Source organism: Penicillium bovifimosum (assembly GCF_028826915.1).
Source record: "Penicillium bovifimosum strain IBT 22155 chromosome Unknown utg000006l_segment0_segment0, whole genome shotgun sequence".
In the NCBI taxonomy this organism is placed as follows: Eukaryota; Fungi; Ascomycota; class Eurotiomycetes; order Eurotiales; family Aspergillaceae; genus Penicillium; species Penicillium bovifimosum.
In genome coordinates, this window is record NW_026622715.1 from 404,185 (window position 1) to 420,574 (window position 16,390).

A 16,390-nucleotide genomic window follows, 5' to 3' on the forward strand; every position below is an offset into this window, starting at 1 on the left:
ATGATTCAGTTCAATCCATCCACGTTGACCGTCCTCCTAGCTCTTTTCCTCTCTCATGCTGTTGCAGATGATGCTAAGCTCTCCTCCAACCTGGTAGGCTGCAACGAAGTCTCATGTCCCAAGGAAGGAGCCGATGACCGTTGCACAGTGGGCAACAACACCTTCATGGGCATCGGACTATCCCATCTCGCCGACGCACCATCATATCTCAGTGACTTTGCCCTCCTGAAAGGCGTCAATGTCTCCGCTCCATTGGGTGGCAAGAACAATGACAAGCCGAGACGCCCTTTCAGGTCATTCTACTACCTCGGCGCACCCTCAGACGCAGAAGCCAAGGACTTGTCCGGCTGCGTGGTTGTCTTCCACGACCCTCCGTCTAAAAAGTTCAAGGGCCCAAAGCTGCAAGGCAAACACAATGGAACGGACACCCGCGCCGCGAGCGGCACCTGCTCTGATGTAATTGACAAGAAGTGCATCAAGATGATCACGGACCGTGCTACTGAATTGGCCGATCAGGCTAACGGAGAAGTCTGCGAGGAACTCAACCGGGAGTTCAAGAAGAATCTTCCAGATGAATGTGATGGTTTCGGAGGGAATGGTCGCTCGTTCGGCGAATTCTCCGTTAAGTCGCTTGGCAATCTCACTTCCATTCCAAATTCTACCGACTGCTGGCCTGTTATGCCCAAGTCTGATCAGTTGCTGGGCATTATGAGCAGTACTTATTTGGTGAGTTAGATCTACTTGTTTGCTTGATATGCTACCCTCAGTTGCTTATAGATGCTATAGAGAAATTACTCCGCAGATGCTCTCATCGACGAGGCTTACAAAATCACGCCGATATTGACCGTCTTCGTTGGGAAGGACAACAGCAGTTTTGTCAACGAGACCAGTTCTCAGATGACATGTCTGAAAGTTGTCACCGAGGATAATCCCGATGACGACAAGGATAGCGATAAGAGTTCCGCCCTGAGGATGAAGGCAAGTGGACTAGTTGGTGGGATCGCGGTGCTGGTGGCGGGAATCTTCGCAATCCTGTGAATAGAAACTTGGTGATCAGACTTCCCTTTAGGTAGATAACTACTTGAACAGACATCCTGCCTTCTGCAGTTAATCAACTCTTTCTCTATCTCCCCCACTTGTCGCAAGATATATGTCGCAATTTGTATGTACATCTCCTGCTCCCATTCCTCGTTTCAAACGGGGTAGAGCAGATCTAATAAAACAGGTAGCATCGATCATGCTCATCATTTGCATCTCTCCACAACAAACACATATCCCTCAATAGATATCGTCCCTCAACAGTAGTGCCCGACTATGCTCACACGCATCAGTCAATGACACTCTTGTTATCCGCCCAGCTAGGCTGAATAGCCCGACAAACACCCTCATAATCCCGGAAGCGCTGGGGATTCTCCACCAGCCCCGGCGTCGTCCAAAACATGGTCCAGTTACTATCAGCCAACTTCCAAGTCCCCGCCGAGCGTTCAAAATACCACTTATTAACAGGGTTGTCCATGCGACTACGCCAGCAGACCCCGTTAGGGAAACAAGTGCGCACCATCGCGTTGAACACGACGTCCGCAACACCACCCGCACCCTGGCTCCGCTTGAGTACGGCAAATTTGTCCAGATATGGTACCATGCGGGCGACACTGGCTTCGCTGCCGTCGTCCGGAACACCTGGCGGCGTCTCCCAGGTCAGGATGGCACCGCCTTCGTACTCGCCCGCGACGATGACGCCGGCGATGCGATCGTTCACTCGGTCGAGGTAGTTTTGTACGTCGAGTTTGCGGTCGAAAGAGTCTTCTATTAGGTGGACTAGGCGGGGGAGGTCGATGCTGGGGTCGTTTAGTCCGAGGCGTGGCTGGACGTGGGCTGCCCAGGGTTGTTTCCAGGGGTTTGGGAGGATTGTGAGAGGCATACCGCGCTTCACAAAGGTCGTGTGGGTTGTGAGGGGGCTGAGTGCGCTGGATATGCCGCCATTGGAAGCACCGCGCCGACCTGGAGGTAGAGAGGACGAAAGGAGAGGCTTGTCGGTGAGGAGGTGGTGGATTAGTGGGTTGCGTTGACGACGGGTTCCGACGGCTGACACGTCTGAAACGGCCGCTTGGGGTGTGCGAGCTGAGTAAGAGACCTCTTGGGGGAAGTGATGATGCCTGAAGAGGTTGATGGTAGCATGGTCAGAGCTTGTTGTGCTAGTCGAAGGTTGTCTAGATGGCCATCCAGGACTGTCGCCATTTGCTCGGCACCTGGTGAGTGACCAAATGGTCCAGGTTGCCCAGGTGAGACCACCTCTTGATTGACAAACTTTTTGAGAGGAATGCTATCAGACATTCGGTGGCTGGATTCAGGTTTTACCTGTGGTGTGATATCGTTCCTGTTTCCAGAAACGGTTTGCCGTGCCAGTGACAGCTCATCTTTAATTTGCTCGAATTCTTGCTCCATATTGATAAACACGTGGGACGACTGAGGACCCTTGAAAGCCGGAATCCCCCCAAGAGCATCAAGAACAATGACACGGTCAACCGAGACCTCTTTTTGTAGAGCATCGATCCTCTCAAAGGTGATTAGGGGGTCTTCGTCAGGGTCTGGGTTTGTGGATAATCCCGCAAACTCTTTGACCAAAGCGATGGCTGCGTCATTGGCCGAGACCGGAACTGCTCGCGGAGTGTCCTCCGTATAAGCAATGGGCGGAATAAGCACCACATGGCCACGGCGAAGGGCACTCAATAGCACTTCCCTTGATAGCACCGTGAGTTGACCCGAGCGCTGCTTAGATATAGACAAAGCTGAATCTAATGTGAAAGATTTCGAGTCGGGCTGCGCATCGACTGCCGCCGATATCCGATTTGCCTGCTCAATGGCCGTTTGTCGCACGGCAGTTCCATCCAACTTTCCGGGATCGACCACCACGCAGCATGCCATGCCCAATCGAGTGAGCTGTGATAGGGTCTTGGCCACTCCATCGATAACGAAATCATCGAGTGTTTGTGGCGTGGTGATTTTGATCAGGGCCAAGTGTAACCTCTCTGATATGTCCTGCGCTTTCGGAGTAGGAGTTGTATCTTGCCGGAAGACAGGACTATCGTAAACCGCCCTGGATGCACCATAGAATGAACCCAAGTTGACACCGGAGGGCAAAGAAGTAGATGTAGACTCTTTCGGGGGCTCGGATAAAGCTACTTGGTTTGGTTTGGCGGGGCTGGCTTTTAGCCGGGCTAGGTACGACTTAGCTTCGCGCTTAGTTGAGGCGGAGTTTAAAAGACTGAGGAAGAATTCCTGAGACAAAAACGATCGTTAGCATATGCCGGAAAGACCCTGTCATTTCTCACATACCCTATCGAGCAACTTCTCCTTTGCCCGGTGGCCTAAGCGATCTTGGCTGTCGCTGCTGCCCGAGAACTCGGCGACTTGCTGGGCTCGGACGTTTAGCACCTGAGCCGGTCGCGCCGTAGCAGAGTCACGAGGGCGAGCGACATTTTGCTAATAGTCTCTTATCAGTCAATGAACACCATTTAAGCCGTTTGTTGGGATTGATCACCTTCACCAAAGAGGATTTTGCCGTTCGGGGCAATTTCAATGCTCGGGAGCTCATGATCGGGATCTTTCGCCCCGTCCCAGCAATTGATGCGAGTGCAAGAGCCTCGGAGGAGGAATCTTACCACTGACCGACAGGGTGCATTGAAGAAACCTAGAATGAGTCAAGTCCAAGGAAAAAAGGAAATAACATGGAATGACGCATCCTCGGTTGGCCGGTGACCGGTGTTCACCGCCTGTGGACAGAGATTGATAAGGGAGGCATTTATGCAGCGTACTGTGTACACTGTCCATACACCGTACTCCGTTCAGTCGGTCCATTGCTATTTTCTTGCAGAATACATTTGTGTCACTTTGGAGACATTCTACTGGGGGACGAACTCATCGCCGTCATTCAACCTAGGGATTTGTAGATTAGTAGAAGATGATTGGGGGGTGGCTTCAGCAGGGTACTCAATCTACCAAAAGAGAAGCCCTCCCAATCGTCTTCTGCTAATCACCAATTCCCTAGGTTGAATGACGGCGATGAGTGGGGGTTTTGTTTTGATACCACCCAATACGAAAAATTGAGATTGTGAACTCCTGAGTTCATCCTTTCACCAGTACTACCGCAACAACGCATATGATCAAGCCCTATTCACGCTGACTCCACGTCCACAACCATCATGGTACAAGTTTATGGGCTACTTGGGTAGCGCATAGCAAGCCCTTATGGCATGTCACATCGACTCTGGGGTATTGGCCTGGAAGTCACACTCCGGAGGGAAATTCCCTCTCATTCGGACTTCATGGCCGAGCAAACCCAGTCAGCTTGTGGCATAGCTCGTCTCCCGTGATCTTACGGTTCTTACCTAGTGGCCCGAGTAGTGGTCCTTATCTACAGTCGCAGACTCGCAGCCGACACCGGGCATCCCTCGGGAGTCACATGCATAATTCCACATGGCTGCGTGATTCTCGACAGGACCAACAACCCAAGTCTAGGTACCAGTACGAACTGTGTGAAAAGCCCCAGATTCAAACTGCTTTTGTAATTGGATCTCTCTAGGATAAATCTCTTTAAAAAAAAACAGACACTGCAGTACACAGTATTTCCTCCAAAGAAGAGCAAAAATATGCAACCTGTGGGAATCGAACCCACGCCACTTTCGTGACCAGAATGCTCACTGATTTACTCAGTGAAGAAAGGTGTTTCTTGAGTCTGGCGCCTTAACCGCTCGGCCAAAGTTGCAATTGAATAGTGGAGACCCGTGTCTTCGCACTCAAGAGGGTGTCAAACCGAAGGCATTTTTTATCCGTACAGGATCATGTGGATGAAGATCATACTGTTCTATATTGTACCCTTCCTTTTCTGTGGAATATCCAAAATCTAGTTAAGCATGGGCACTTCGCTGCTGGGACCCTGAGAACAGTCCAAAGATATACTTAGTCTGGTTGATCAAATGTGGTAATGGCGAGCTTGCCAAACGAACAGGCTTGACTACCTTTATGCATCTCAGAGGAAGATATGCAGCGGCGTCCACTATGATCTTCACCATTGCCAAGCATGAATAGCTGCAAGATCAAGTTGCATAAGCTAAACGATATGTTTGCATTCACGGCATGTGCAGAGGAGTCTTCCAAGGTAGTCAATTGGTAGGAAACCTACTGGCAGCGTCTGCAACACACGCAGATACAGCAGCCCTACAGGCTACAGTACTGTGTAGAAGGCTAATTCGAATGATTCTAGAAGCTTGGAATAGATTGACTTTTGATCGACCGCTTCGGGACAAGAGTCTCAGTACTAAAGAGTACATTGCGGGCGAACCGGGAACCCGGCGAAATGGGGGTACTGATAAGTCCCTGTACTTTATCGGCTAAATCTCCCGCCACTCCAAAAGTTCCCTTCTTCCAAGGTTGTTCTCTGCGATAGACATCTTCTAGTTCACTCGAATCTGGTGTCTGGAACTGATACAAAACACTCTACATTCAAGTAAGTGCGACCCTGGCGCTCATCCCTTCAATCCCAATTGTCCAGTCGCAATGACCCCCTCCCTGCGCACAGTGTCGCAAAATCTTATCGGAATTGCCAACTCTACCAACGTGACTTGAAAACTCCCTTCGAGGAACAACAGAGCCAAAATTCTAAGGACAACTGGTGTAGATTGTTTTTGATCTGACATTGGTCTCTATCGGTCGCATGAGACTGACCCCCGCTGTTCTAGATTTATCTCTCCACGCCACTAAGCCGGGTTCCCCCCTGCACTTCGATCGTGGCACCTTAGCCTGATCTCGCCCTCAAAAACATTTCGAAACCGCCCGCGATAATCCCCGTGCAGGTGATTGTATAATCGCCTGTTATGTCTGACCAAAGTGAATACCCCTCCGAGTCCATGCACGGCCAGGACAACGGACTGAGGCCGCTCTCCAATGCGGACGATTTGTGCCTCGGAAACCCCAGCAACAGCGAATTATCTCGTATCATGAGCCGCGCCGGTATATCATTGGCCAATGGCTTCCCACTCGACGACGATGACGACGACGACGAAGATGCGGACGATTACGTTGCTGTCGACCAGGACGAGGCTGATCAGCCATACTGGTTCCGCCGCGCACCCGCTCACGTTCGCACAAAACTGGATGAGCTGCACCCTTTCGTTCAATTACTGTCTACCTCGAATGTTGAAGACTGTGTGAAAGTGGAGGCTGCTTTCCCGGAGCAAGAGCGTTGCTCCCATGATAAGGTATGGCTGCCACAGCGGACCATGGTGGGGATTCATCTAACAAACCATTTGATAGTTCATATACCGTCTCACAAGATGTCCGGAGCTCAGTCTGGGCCTCTTTACTCTCCCTATTCTCGCCGAAGGAGAACCCAAGCCCCGCCCGCAGCTTGTTGGACACATCATTGCTACTCGCACCTCCGAGCCTCTTGTGACCGACTATTCGATGAAACTTCCAGCCAATTGGCAAAACGAGCGTTGGTCCTACGAGGATGGACAGGCCGTCGGCCACGAGGAAGGTGGCAGCACCATTGCCATTCACTCGCTCGCCGTGGACCCAGTCCACCAAGGCAAGCAGGTCGGGAGCACACTGATGAAGTCATATATCCACCGTATCCGCGAGGCTCAGATCGCCGAGCGCATCGCTATCATTGCCCATGATCACCTCGTTCCTTTCTATGAGTCATTTGGCTTTGTGTCCCATGGTCCTAGCGCGTGCCAATTCGGTGGTGGTGGATGGGTTGATATGGTATGTCCCCTTGTGGCCATTAACGATACTTGTACTGACCTCAATTAGGTCCTGGAGTTAGGCTCTGAACCTCTTGACGAATAAGCAGTCAACGAGTTCAAGGGTATTTTCTTGCATCTTTTCGGCGTGGATTGTGTCGGGGTTACTGATGTTCCTGGTCTGATCCTGTCCTCTATAACGCACGTTCACGTTTATGTCTCAGGGTTAGTCCTACAAGGGATTCAAAAGAGAATTTGGAGTTTCTTCGGGTGGCGGGATTGTGATATTCGCACTTTTATGATCTGGGCGGCAACGGCTTGCACATTCCCGAGTTAGTCACGAAGACTTGTGTACCTTAGCTGACGACCATGCTATGTAACATGTTGATGAGCATGACACTATTTTATGATCAGAGATATGTTCACAATTTGTATATAATAAATTTCTCTTAATCTACGCAGACTCGACATCTTTCGTCCTCTGTGATATCACGTGACTCGGCTATAACAGTCCACCCAATCCTGGCCCCCGCATTTGCTTTCCGCCTGGCAGAAAAAAAGGACCGCCAACAATTTTTTCGCGGAGAAAAACCCACTCGATCAACACTTCACTCACGGGTTCACTTCAAGAGTCAGTACATATTTGACTCCTGACTTTTGCCCATCATGAAGACTACGTGGAAGGATGTGAGTTATTCTGTCTCCTTATTATCCCTGCTACTTTTCACCTGAGGGAGATTGCTGATTTATTCTCACCGACAGATTGCGCCTGTTCCTTCACACCAAGAGTTCTTGGACATCGTCCTTTCCAGAACTCAGAGACAGCTTCCTACACAGATTCGTGCTGGATTCAAGATCAGCCGTATCAGAGGTACGATCCCAATCATTCTGTTTGATTCGAGACGGTGGCACAAATGAAGGAAAAAAGTTATCGGGGTTATCGATAAAGCACAATCGCTGATTGAATTTTTTCCCTATCAGGTTTCTACACCAGAAAGGTCAAATATACCCAGGAGACCTTCGGCGAGAAGTTCCAGCACATCCTCGATGGATTCCCTCGTCTACAGGATATTCATCCTTTCCGTAAGTTTTCTCCGTGTGGCGATGTTGATCGTTCGGGCGGGGCTAATATCCACCAGACAAGGATTTGATGAACACTCTTTACGATGCCGACCACTTCCGCATCGCTCTTGGTCAGGTTTCAACCGCCAAGCATCTGATTGAAACCGTTTCTCGCGATTACGTCCGTCTTATCAAGTATGCGCAGTCTCTGTTCCAGTGTAAGCAGCTTAAGCGTGCTGCGCTTGGTCGCATGGCCACCATCACCCGCCGCCTGAAGGATCCCCTTGTCTACCTGGAGCAGGTCCGCCAGCATTTGGGTCGTCTGCCTTCCATCGACCCCAACACTCGTACTCTTCTGATTTGTGGATACCCCAACGTCGGAAAGTCCAGTTTCCTGCGCAACATCACTCGCGCCGATGTCGACGTTCAGCCCTACGCTTTCACCACTAAGAGTTTGTTTGTCGGTCACTTCGATTATAAGTATCTCCGTTTCCAGGCCATCGATACCCCCGGAATTTTGGATCACCCTCTGGAGGAGATGAACACCATCGAAATGCAGTCCATCACCGCTGTTGCTCACCTTCGGTCCGCTATTCTCTACTTCATGGATCTTTCCGAGCAGTGTGGCTACTCCGTCGGCGACCAGATCAAGCTCTTCCACAGCATCAAGCCCTTGTTCGCCAACAAGATTGTGTTCATTGTAGTAAACAAGATCGATGTGCGCCGTCCCGAGGATTTGGAGCCCGAGTACCAGGAGCAGCTGCAGGAGATCCTCAAGGCCGAGGATGTCGAGCTTCTCCAGGCCTCTTGCACCACCACCGAAGGTGTGACCGCCGTTAAGAACGCTGCCTGTGACAAGCTTCTCGCCGAGCGTGTTTCCCAGAAGCTCAAGTCCGGCTCGTCTTCTGCCAACCCCAGTGGCCGTCTCGGCGATGTTCTGTCCCGTATCCACGTTGCTCAGCCAATGGGCGGTGTTCGCGAGACCTTCATTCCCGATGCCGTCAAGGACCTCAAGAAGTACGACAAGAACGACCCCAACCGTCGGAGACTGGAGCGGGATATCGAGGAGGAGAACGGTGGTGCCGGTGTCTACAGCTTCGATATGCAGCGCGACTACACTCTCGCTGACCCGGAGTGGAACCACGACAAGATGCCCGAGGTCTGGAAGGGCAAGAATATCTACGACTTTGTGGATCCGGATATCGAGTCCAAGCTCGCCGCCCTCGAGGAGGAGGAGGAGAAACTCGAGGCCGACGGTTACTACGAGTCGGACGAGAGCGTGGAGGACGCGGAAGATGCCGACAACCGCCAGAAGGCCGATCTCATCCGCGAGAAGCGTGTGCTCATGCGCAACGAAGCCAAGATGCGCAAGTCCCTCAAGAACCGCGCCGCCATTCCCCGCAGCGCCAAGGCCAAGAAGTTGTCCGAGATGACCAGAGGTCTGGACTCCGCTGGCTACGACAACTCCGCTGCTTCCTCTCGCGCTCGTTCCCAGACCCAGAGCCGTGGCCGCGCCCCTACTCGTGAGGCCACCGCCGACGCCGACGCTATGGACGTCGATGACAACCCACACAAGGCTCTTGCTCGCGCTAAGAGCCGTCTCCGAACCACACCGGCGACTGACCGTCGTCACGACGGTGTCACCACCTTCAGCAGTCGTGATAAGGCTGAGCGTCTGGCTAAGCTGGGCCAGAAGAAGATGAACCGCATGGCTCGTGCCGGTGAGGCTGATCGTCACACAACTGTTTCTCTTGCTAAGCACTTGGTATGTTATCCTTGCTTTCCTTCTTTCTACATTGGTATATTTACTGACTCATTTCACAGTACTCCGGAAAACGTGGTATGGGCAAGACAGACCGTCGTTAAGCCAATTCAATGCGGGGATGCGCATGAAACGAGACCCATTCTTAATCATTGTCCATTGGTTTCGATACCGGGTGCAAAATGGTGTTGGGCGTTTATGATACTTCTTTCCTTGTTTTTGTCCCGTTCAAATGTTCATTTGACGCACATTTTGGTTTCCACACCTGTTCACTGTGGATGATTCCAAGTTTATTAGATACAGTAACGATCTGTGGGAGTTTATCCTCCTGGTCAATAGGACAGAAAAAGTTCTTGACTTGATGATCTCGCATATACCGCCAATCCATATGATGATCTTTGGTTTTATCCCTCCCTACCTTCGAGGCTGTAGGCTTCTCTTCGTATCATCGTTGTTATCCTATTGTGTGCATGCTTCTCGTGACCGGGGCTGCAGTGTAGCCTTAGATCAAGGTAGTGGATCTCTGTGCTTCCCGATATCTAGATCAGCTGGGCAATAGACTCTGCTAGAGTGCGCATAGACCCGTGGCCTGGGCTTGATTGAAATGCCGCACTATGTTTGTGGTAGGCAAATGAATCGTCTTCTCGTTTAACTGTAATGAGCTACCTATGTAGCACAGCTCACAACAACGGATGACAAGCTGTGGCGTGTGATTGAGCGCATTTATAGGTACAATCTTGATTGACATTGTAGTAGAATTCGAAAACAGAGTACCTCCTAAACAATGACGTGCATTAGACCGGGGAATCGGCATTCTGCAGTAGCTGGTGTATGTATAGTGTCTTATTGGTCGATACCTATTACTCAGGCAGCCACCATAGGTCCTCGTACCTACTCTTCAGGGGCACATGATTTATCGTGCAGGTGCCCTGTTGTTGTTCACCATTTTTGTCATCAAATGGTGACAGCATTGCTCAGAAGCGGAGGAAAACTGTAGTTAGTACATATCCACTTAGTCTGCACTCTGCTTGGGGGTTTACAGGCTGTTTCTGAATTCTACTGAAAAGAGCGAGAAATTGAAAGCCGATATTTAGGTAGCACCCATGGTAGCACGGGACTTCACTCTTCGACACCCTCGCAGCAGATAAACTATATACGCTGGTCAAAACCATCATCTACGGTGTTCCAAGGCACGATCGGTTGATCGGGATACTGAAGGAGCAGAGGGAAAGAGAATAAAGGTTGGTTCCCAACTTACAAACAGGAGCTAGCTGAATTGCCATGGTACGCCCAAAAACTGCACTCAGGCAGCTGGCCGTCGACATCCATGCCTAGATGCCAAGGGACTGGGCTTATCTTGGCAGGGCTATCGTTATCTAGCTGTAAACTGAAGGTTCTACATAACTACTCCCTATATGGAAGTGGAATATCCCATCTCCATACGTTGACTGCCAGCCGAACACTATGATATACGCAGAACCTCAGAGAATGACGGCATCATGCATACATTTTGAAGAAGAGTGCTAGAGCGAAACTTCTTCGACTGATTGATAGCTGCTGAAAGGTTAAACTGGGGAGACTAGGTATTGTCACTCATTGCAATGGGGTCTATATTTCGAAGTGGATGAGCAGGTAGAGTTGCCTGCTTTGGACATTACATATGGTACACGGCGGACGCAGTGTTATTCCACGGCAGATGTCACTGCAGGTCTCTGGAGTAACTAGTAGTACTGCTTTAGGTTTAAGAGCTTGGCTCTGGAGACTTTCTCGATGAGTTGTATCTGTTACTTCACCTGGATACGAAGAGTCATCTACCGTTTGTGTATGTAGTGAACATACTCCAAATCTAATCTGTCTTCCCATGACAAGGAAACCCTGAATGTTTGGGAGATATGTAAATGCGACAAGGTTCAAGCTCGCATGAGGCATAGTTTCATTACATGAGGATGCTGCAAAGACACCCAATGCATAGACATGAGCATCATTACACTCGGTACATCCAAACAGTGTGCTTGCCGGATAGTCTGACCATCAACTTATCAAGTTAGTAGTATCAACTAAATTGACAAAGAGTTCTTGACCCACTTAGTTAATGAGTTTTCCCTTTGTTAGCTCAGGTCTAGATGTGGTCTCACGCAGAGTTTTTTTCCCAGGTGGTTCACCGCAGATCACGGAAGGGGCTTGATAATTGTGGGTCCAAGCCGTTTCCGAAGTGAACAAGGGATGCCGAAGATGCCGATGACATGTGGCAGCAAACAAAACATACCGATATGTGGCACACAAATAAATAAAGGGGAATGGAATGGAAATAGAATGGCACTGGAAACGTTGTAAAATTGTTAAGTATAGAATTAATACATGCCAGGGAGATGGTTTCGGTGGGCGAGTCGGGATCGATTGACGATCCCGACTCGGCATGTTTTTCTTTCGGCTCGGCCAGACATCGGGATAAGAACAGGGCAGTCATATTCGGTGTGCCGATTCAGCAAAAGTGGATCCCGTAGATAGCCCAACATGAAAATCTCTGCGAAGGAGTTGACCGAAGCCTCCCGCGAGTGGGTCTTGCATGTTTGGGCTGTCTTACAAGGTTGATGCTTATCAGCGTGTTTCGAGATACTGGACTCTACTCCGTGAAGATATAAATGGCACTTCATCCCTCCGGTGTTTTCAGGGAGTTCTTTTTCCTGTTCCTCACTTTGCTATACACTGCATTCGAATATTTTCGGCCAAGATTTTTTTCCCTAATGATCAGCGCGCTGAGACCGGGTAGGATAGAGTTCCATATATGACCCACTCTGTAGACTGAATTCTCACATCTACGGAGTACCTACTGTATTTCGATTTCTTCTCTTTTTCTGGTTTACCTTCTTTCTTGGGAACCCACACGGTTTCAGTTGCCATTGTTTCCATGTTCCTAGCACCAAGGAAATTGTCAAATCTGCATAAGTTCCCAATTCACTGCGTATACTCTTTAGGGCAGGCACCATCGGCACAGGTATCCGACCTTAGCATCACTCTAGGTACGTCACTTTCCTTGAAATGTGTGTCTATTAACCAATCTAGTTAGAAGTCCTCGCAGCTTGTACCTTACCACAGGTACCTGTAACATAGACAGCCCTGGTCACTGTTACGTAGTCGAACCCCAACCGATCTGGTACCCACGGACTGCTTGGCCCGGCACCACTCTCTCATTCGCACATTCACATAGAGACCCAGATTCATAACTGAATCTCAAAGTATTCTAGAAGGTGGTAAGATTCTTTTTGTTGACCTCGGGACTTGCACAGATTACATAGTTGCCGGGATAGCCCTTCAAGAACCATCACTACATCTATCTACATCATGACAACGAATGCAATTGACCACATACATGTTAAATCATTCTAATAGTCGATATCTACCTAAAAAGTAAACAATGACCGTTTTCATTCACGTGGACACATTCTAGAAAGAGATCTTCCCCCCTTGCTTTTCTCAAATTTCTCCACAATGTACTCCGTAGAAACCCAAACACGGAGTACACTAAGAGACTGCCCATGGAGTACTGAAAATTACGACCCCATTTCGAGAAAACGTGGGACACTCGATCCGGGCCCCCGTTTTGTCCCTGGTCATGGCCCATGGTACACAAGCAATGAGAGTTTGACTATTTAGTCGTTCTTATTCCTCTTTTTCCCCTTTCTCCTTCTTTTCCTCCCCCATTTCTATTGACACCTCATTATCTGTCCATATAATAGTGGATCATATCTAAACATGGGTGTCTCTTCCTTCATGGACAAGATCAAGCCTGGGAAACCGGAGTCCCAGTTCTCCTCCCAGGCTGCTACTCCAGCCCGTGCCGACTCGACCACCGCTGAGAAGGATGGCCTTACTCTCGATGACAGTCCTGTCAAGTACCTGACCTGGCGGTCTTTCATCCTCGGTCTCTGTGTCTCGATGGGTGGTTTCATTTTCGGATACTCCACTGGTATGTGTCACAGCCTCGTCAGCATGAATGCCAAGTTGATCATCGATAGGTCAAATCTCGGGTTTCACTACTATGATCGACTTCAAGCAGCGCTTTGCTGAGTACAATGCCGCCACCGGAGAGTATGTGTTCAGTAACGTTCGCAACGGACTGATTGTCGGCCTGGTACGTTCGAATTCCGATATTGCCCGTGTAATCATACCATCATGTACAATGTACTAATTAAGTTAGCTCTCTATCGGAACCATGATTGGTGCCCTAGTTGCTGCTCCCATTGCCGACCGCATTGGCCGCAAGCTCTCTATCTCCTTCTGGGCCCTCATTCACATCGTCGGTATTATTGTGCAGATTGCCACCACTGACAAGTGGTACCAGGTTGCCCTTGGCCGTTGGGTTGCTGGTCTGGGTGTCGGTGCGCTCTCCAGCGTTGTTCCCATGTACCAGTCCGAGTCTGCCCCTCGCCAGGTCCGTGGTGCCATGGTCAGTGCTTTCCAACTGTTCGTCGCCTTCGGTATCTTCATCTCCTACATCGTCAACTTCGGCACCGAGACCCTGAAGAACGATGCTTCGTGGCGCATCACCATGGGCATTGGATTTGCCTGGCCCTTGATCCTCGGTATCGGTACCCTTTTCCTGCCCGAGTCCCCTCGTTACGCCTACCGCCACGGCCGTACCGAAGAAGCCCGCGAGGTTATGTGCAAGCTCTACGGTGTTCCCCACAACCACCGCGTCGTTGCTCAGGAGATGGCCGACATGAAGCTGAAGCTCGAGGAAGAGCTCGCTAGCGGCAACGCTCCCTGGCAAGAAGTTTTCACCGGTCCTCGCATGATGCACCGTATCTTGCTCGGTATCGCTCTCCAGTCCCTGCAGCAGCTAACTGGTGCCAACTTCATCTTCTACTATGGAACCAGTATCTTCCAGGGTATCGGTTTGAGCAACTCGTACGTCACTTCCATCATTCTCGGTGCCGTCAACTTCGGTATGACTCTGCCTGGTCTGTACATTGTCGAACATTATGGTCGCCGCAAGTGTCTGATGTACGGTGGCGCCTGGATGTTCGTTTGCTTCATGATCTGGGCCTCCGTCGGCCATGAGATCCTGAACAGCAACCCCTCCTCCCACCCCGCTGGTGTCGCCATGATTGTCTTCACCTGCTTCTTCATTGTCGGCTTCGCCACCACCTGGGGTCCTATTGTCTGGGCCATCTGTGGTGAGATGTACCCCTTCAAGTACCGTGCTGTCTGCATGGGTGTTGCTACCGCCGCCAACTGGACCTGGAACTTCTTGATCTCCTTCTTCACCCCCTTCATTTCCAACACCATCGACTTCCGCTACGGCTACGTCTTCGCCGCCTGCTGCTTCCTCGCCATCCTCGTTGTCTTCTTCTTTGTCAACGAGACCCAGGGTCGTACCCTCGAGGAGGTCGACACTATGTACGTTCTTCACGTGAAGCCCTGGAAGTCAGCCAGCTGGGTTGCCCCCGAGGGTATCATTGATGACATGCACCGTCCTTCCGTTTCAGGCCCTAAGGAGGGTGAGGCTGCGACTGGCGAGCACCACCACGACGCGTCCCACGAGATTCGTGAGAACTAATGTGATAACGGCTGAAAGGATAGCATTGATTGCACCGTATTTGTTTGTTTCAAAAAGATTTCTGTGTCCATAGTTTATTAGGGGCTTTCTTTAGTCGAGTCCTCCACCATATCCCTAGGAGGACCATTATTTAATAGCAATCAAGCATCTTGCTTTTGCAAAACCGTCTTCTTTATAGTCACTGTGTATGTTCATAATACCTCTAATTCTCATACTTCAAGCCAGCCCCCTTCCTAACAGCCCCATAAACCCCAGCAATATCCCCACTCTCCCCCTTCTCCTCCTTAACAACCTGCAACAACCCATCCATAACCTCCACATTCCTCATCCTCAACCCCCCTCACCAGCAATCCCCTGCACATGCCTCAAATCCTTCCTCGCCAGATCAACAGCAAAGAGCGGCTCCTCCCTCTTCCAATAATCCCCCCCAATCATCCTCTCCGCATAACTAACAAAAGCCCCAGGAGCAAAGATATCCAAAAACTCCTTCAATGGCCCAGTCCCCAGCCCGGAAACCTCAGCTCCCACCATCGCCTCCGCCAACACACCAACAGTATTAAGAATAAACGAATTCCCCAGAACCTTCAACACCCCCGCCTTGCCCACATCAATATCCTCCCCACTCCCGGACGCCAAATCAATTGTCCGCATCGCCACAACCCCATCAAAGAACCCCTGCACCTTCTCAATCACACTGCGCTTCCCAGCCGGCACAACGACCAGCTTTCCCGCATCCGCCATGCTCGGCGCGCCGAAGACCGGACACGCGATGAAGTCCGCCCCGCGGTCCGAAAGCAGGCTTGAGATCTTGCGCGATGTATCCGGGTGCACGGTTGAGCAGTCAATGAAGATCTTGGAGGTTAGGTCGATGGAGGAGTCGTTGAGGACGGAGGTGATGATTGAGAGTAGGGCTTCGTCGTCGCCGACGCAGGTGAAGATTATGGTTGAGGGGGTTATGGCTTCCGGTAGGGTGTTGGCTACGGAGGTGTTTGGGAGGGTGGAGGCGTGCGCTTTTGCTCGGCTGGTTGTGCGGTTGTACAGCAGGAGAGGGCTGGTTTGGGGGCCTTTGTGGGCTATGTTGCTGCTCATGCCCTGGGGTCGGAGTTAGTATGCAATTGTGGTGGGGTGGGTTGGGATTGGTTGAGGTTGACTTACTCGGCCGATGTTGCCGAGACCGATCCATGCGACGCGGTGTTCAGACATTGTTTCGATTTGGGGGTGTAGAGGGATTGAGTATAACGAGTCGAAGGTGGACTTTATAAG

At 50.6% G+C, this 16,390-nt stretch overlaps 6 protein-coding genes across 6 annotated transcripts; 4 read left to right on the plus strand and 2 right to left on the minus strand.

Moving 5' to 3' along the window:
• N7515_007784 (uncharacterized protein) lies at positions 1-1,038 on the plus strand (the record flags this gene model as incomplete). Its single annotated transcript, XM_056668528.1, has 2 exons — positions 1-726; positions 787-1,038. The coding sequence occupies 2 exons, from the start codon at positions 1-3 to the stop codon at positions 1,036-1,038; spliced, it is 978 nt and encodes a 325-aa protein (XP_056518358.1).
• Positions 1,039-1,327: 289 nt separating this feature from the next.
• arg2 (acetyl-CoA:L-glutamate N-acetyltransferase) lies at positions 1,328-3,595 on the minus strand (the record flags this gene model as incomplete). Its single annotated transcript, XM_056668529.1, has 4 exons — positions 1,328-2,249; positions 2,309-3,279; positions 3,337-3,483; positions 3,542-3,595. The coding sequence occupies 4 exons, from the start codon at positions 3,593-3,595 to the stop codon at positions 1,328-1,330; spliced, it is 2,094 nt and encodes a 697-aa protein (XP_056518359.1).
• Positions 3,596-5,873: 2,278 nt separating this feature from the next.
• Positions 5,874-6,849, plus strand: N7515_007786 (polyamine acetyltransferase; the record flags this gene model as incomplete). Its single annotated transcript, XM_056668530.1, has 3 exons — positions 5,874-6,257; positions 6,313-6,765; positions 6,814-6,849. The coding sequence occupies 3 exons, from the start codon at positions 5,874-5,876 to the stop codon at positions 6,847-6,849; spliced, it is 873 nt and encodes a 290-aa protein (XP_056518360.1).
• A 560-nt stretch (positions 6,850-7,409) lies between these two features.
• Positions 7,410-9,671, plus strand: N7515_007787 (putative GTPase NOG1; the record flags this gene model as incomplete). The annotated part of the gene is made up of 5 exons (XM_056668531.1): positions 7,410-7,430; positions 7,506-7,614; positions 7,725-7,826; positions 7,883-9,570; positions 9,630-9,671. The coding sequence occupies 5 exons, from the start codon at positions 7,410-7,412 to the stop codon at positions 9,669-9,671; spliced, it is 1,962 nt and encodes a 653-aa protein (XP_056518361.1).
• A 3,649-nt stretch (positions 9,672-13,320) lies between these two features.
• Positions 13,321-15,127, plus strand: N7515_007788 (sugar porter family MFS transporter; the record flags this gene model as incomplete). The annotated part of the gene is made up of 3 exons (XM_056668532.1): positions 13,321-13,534; positions 13,584-13,699; positions 13,766-15,127. The coding sequence occupies 3 exons, from the start codon at positions 13,321-13,323 to the stop codon at positions 15,125-15,127; spliced, it is 1,692 nt and encodes a 563-aa protein (XP_056518362.1).
• Positions 15,128-15,457: 330 nt separating this feature from the next.
• N7515_007789 (NAD(P)-dependent oxidoreductase) lies at positions 15,458-16,330 on the minus strand (the record flags this gene model as incomplete). Its single annotated transcript, XM_056668533.1, has 2 exons — positions 15,458-16,219; positions 16,283-16,330. 2 exons carry the CDS (start codon positions 16,328-16,330, stop codon positions 15,458-15,460), a joined length of 810 nt encoding a protein of 269 aa, XP_056518363.1.
• Positions 16,331-16,390: the final 60 nt, after the last annotated feature.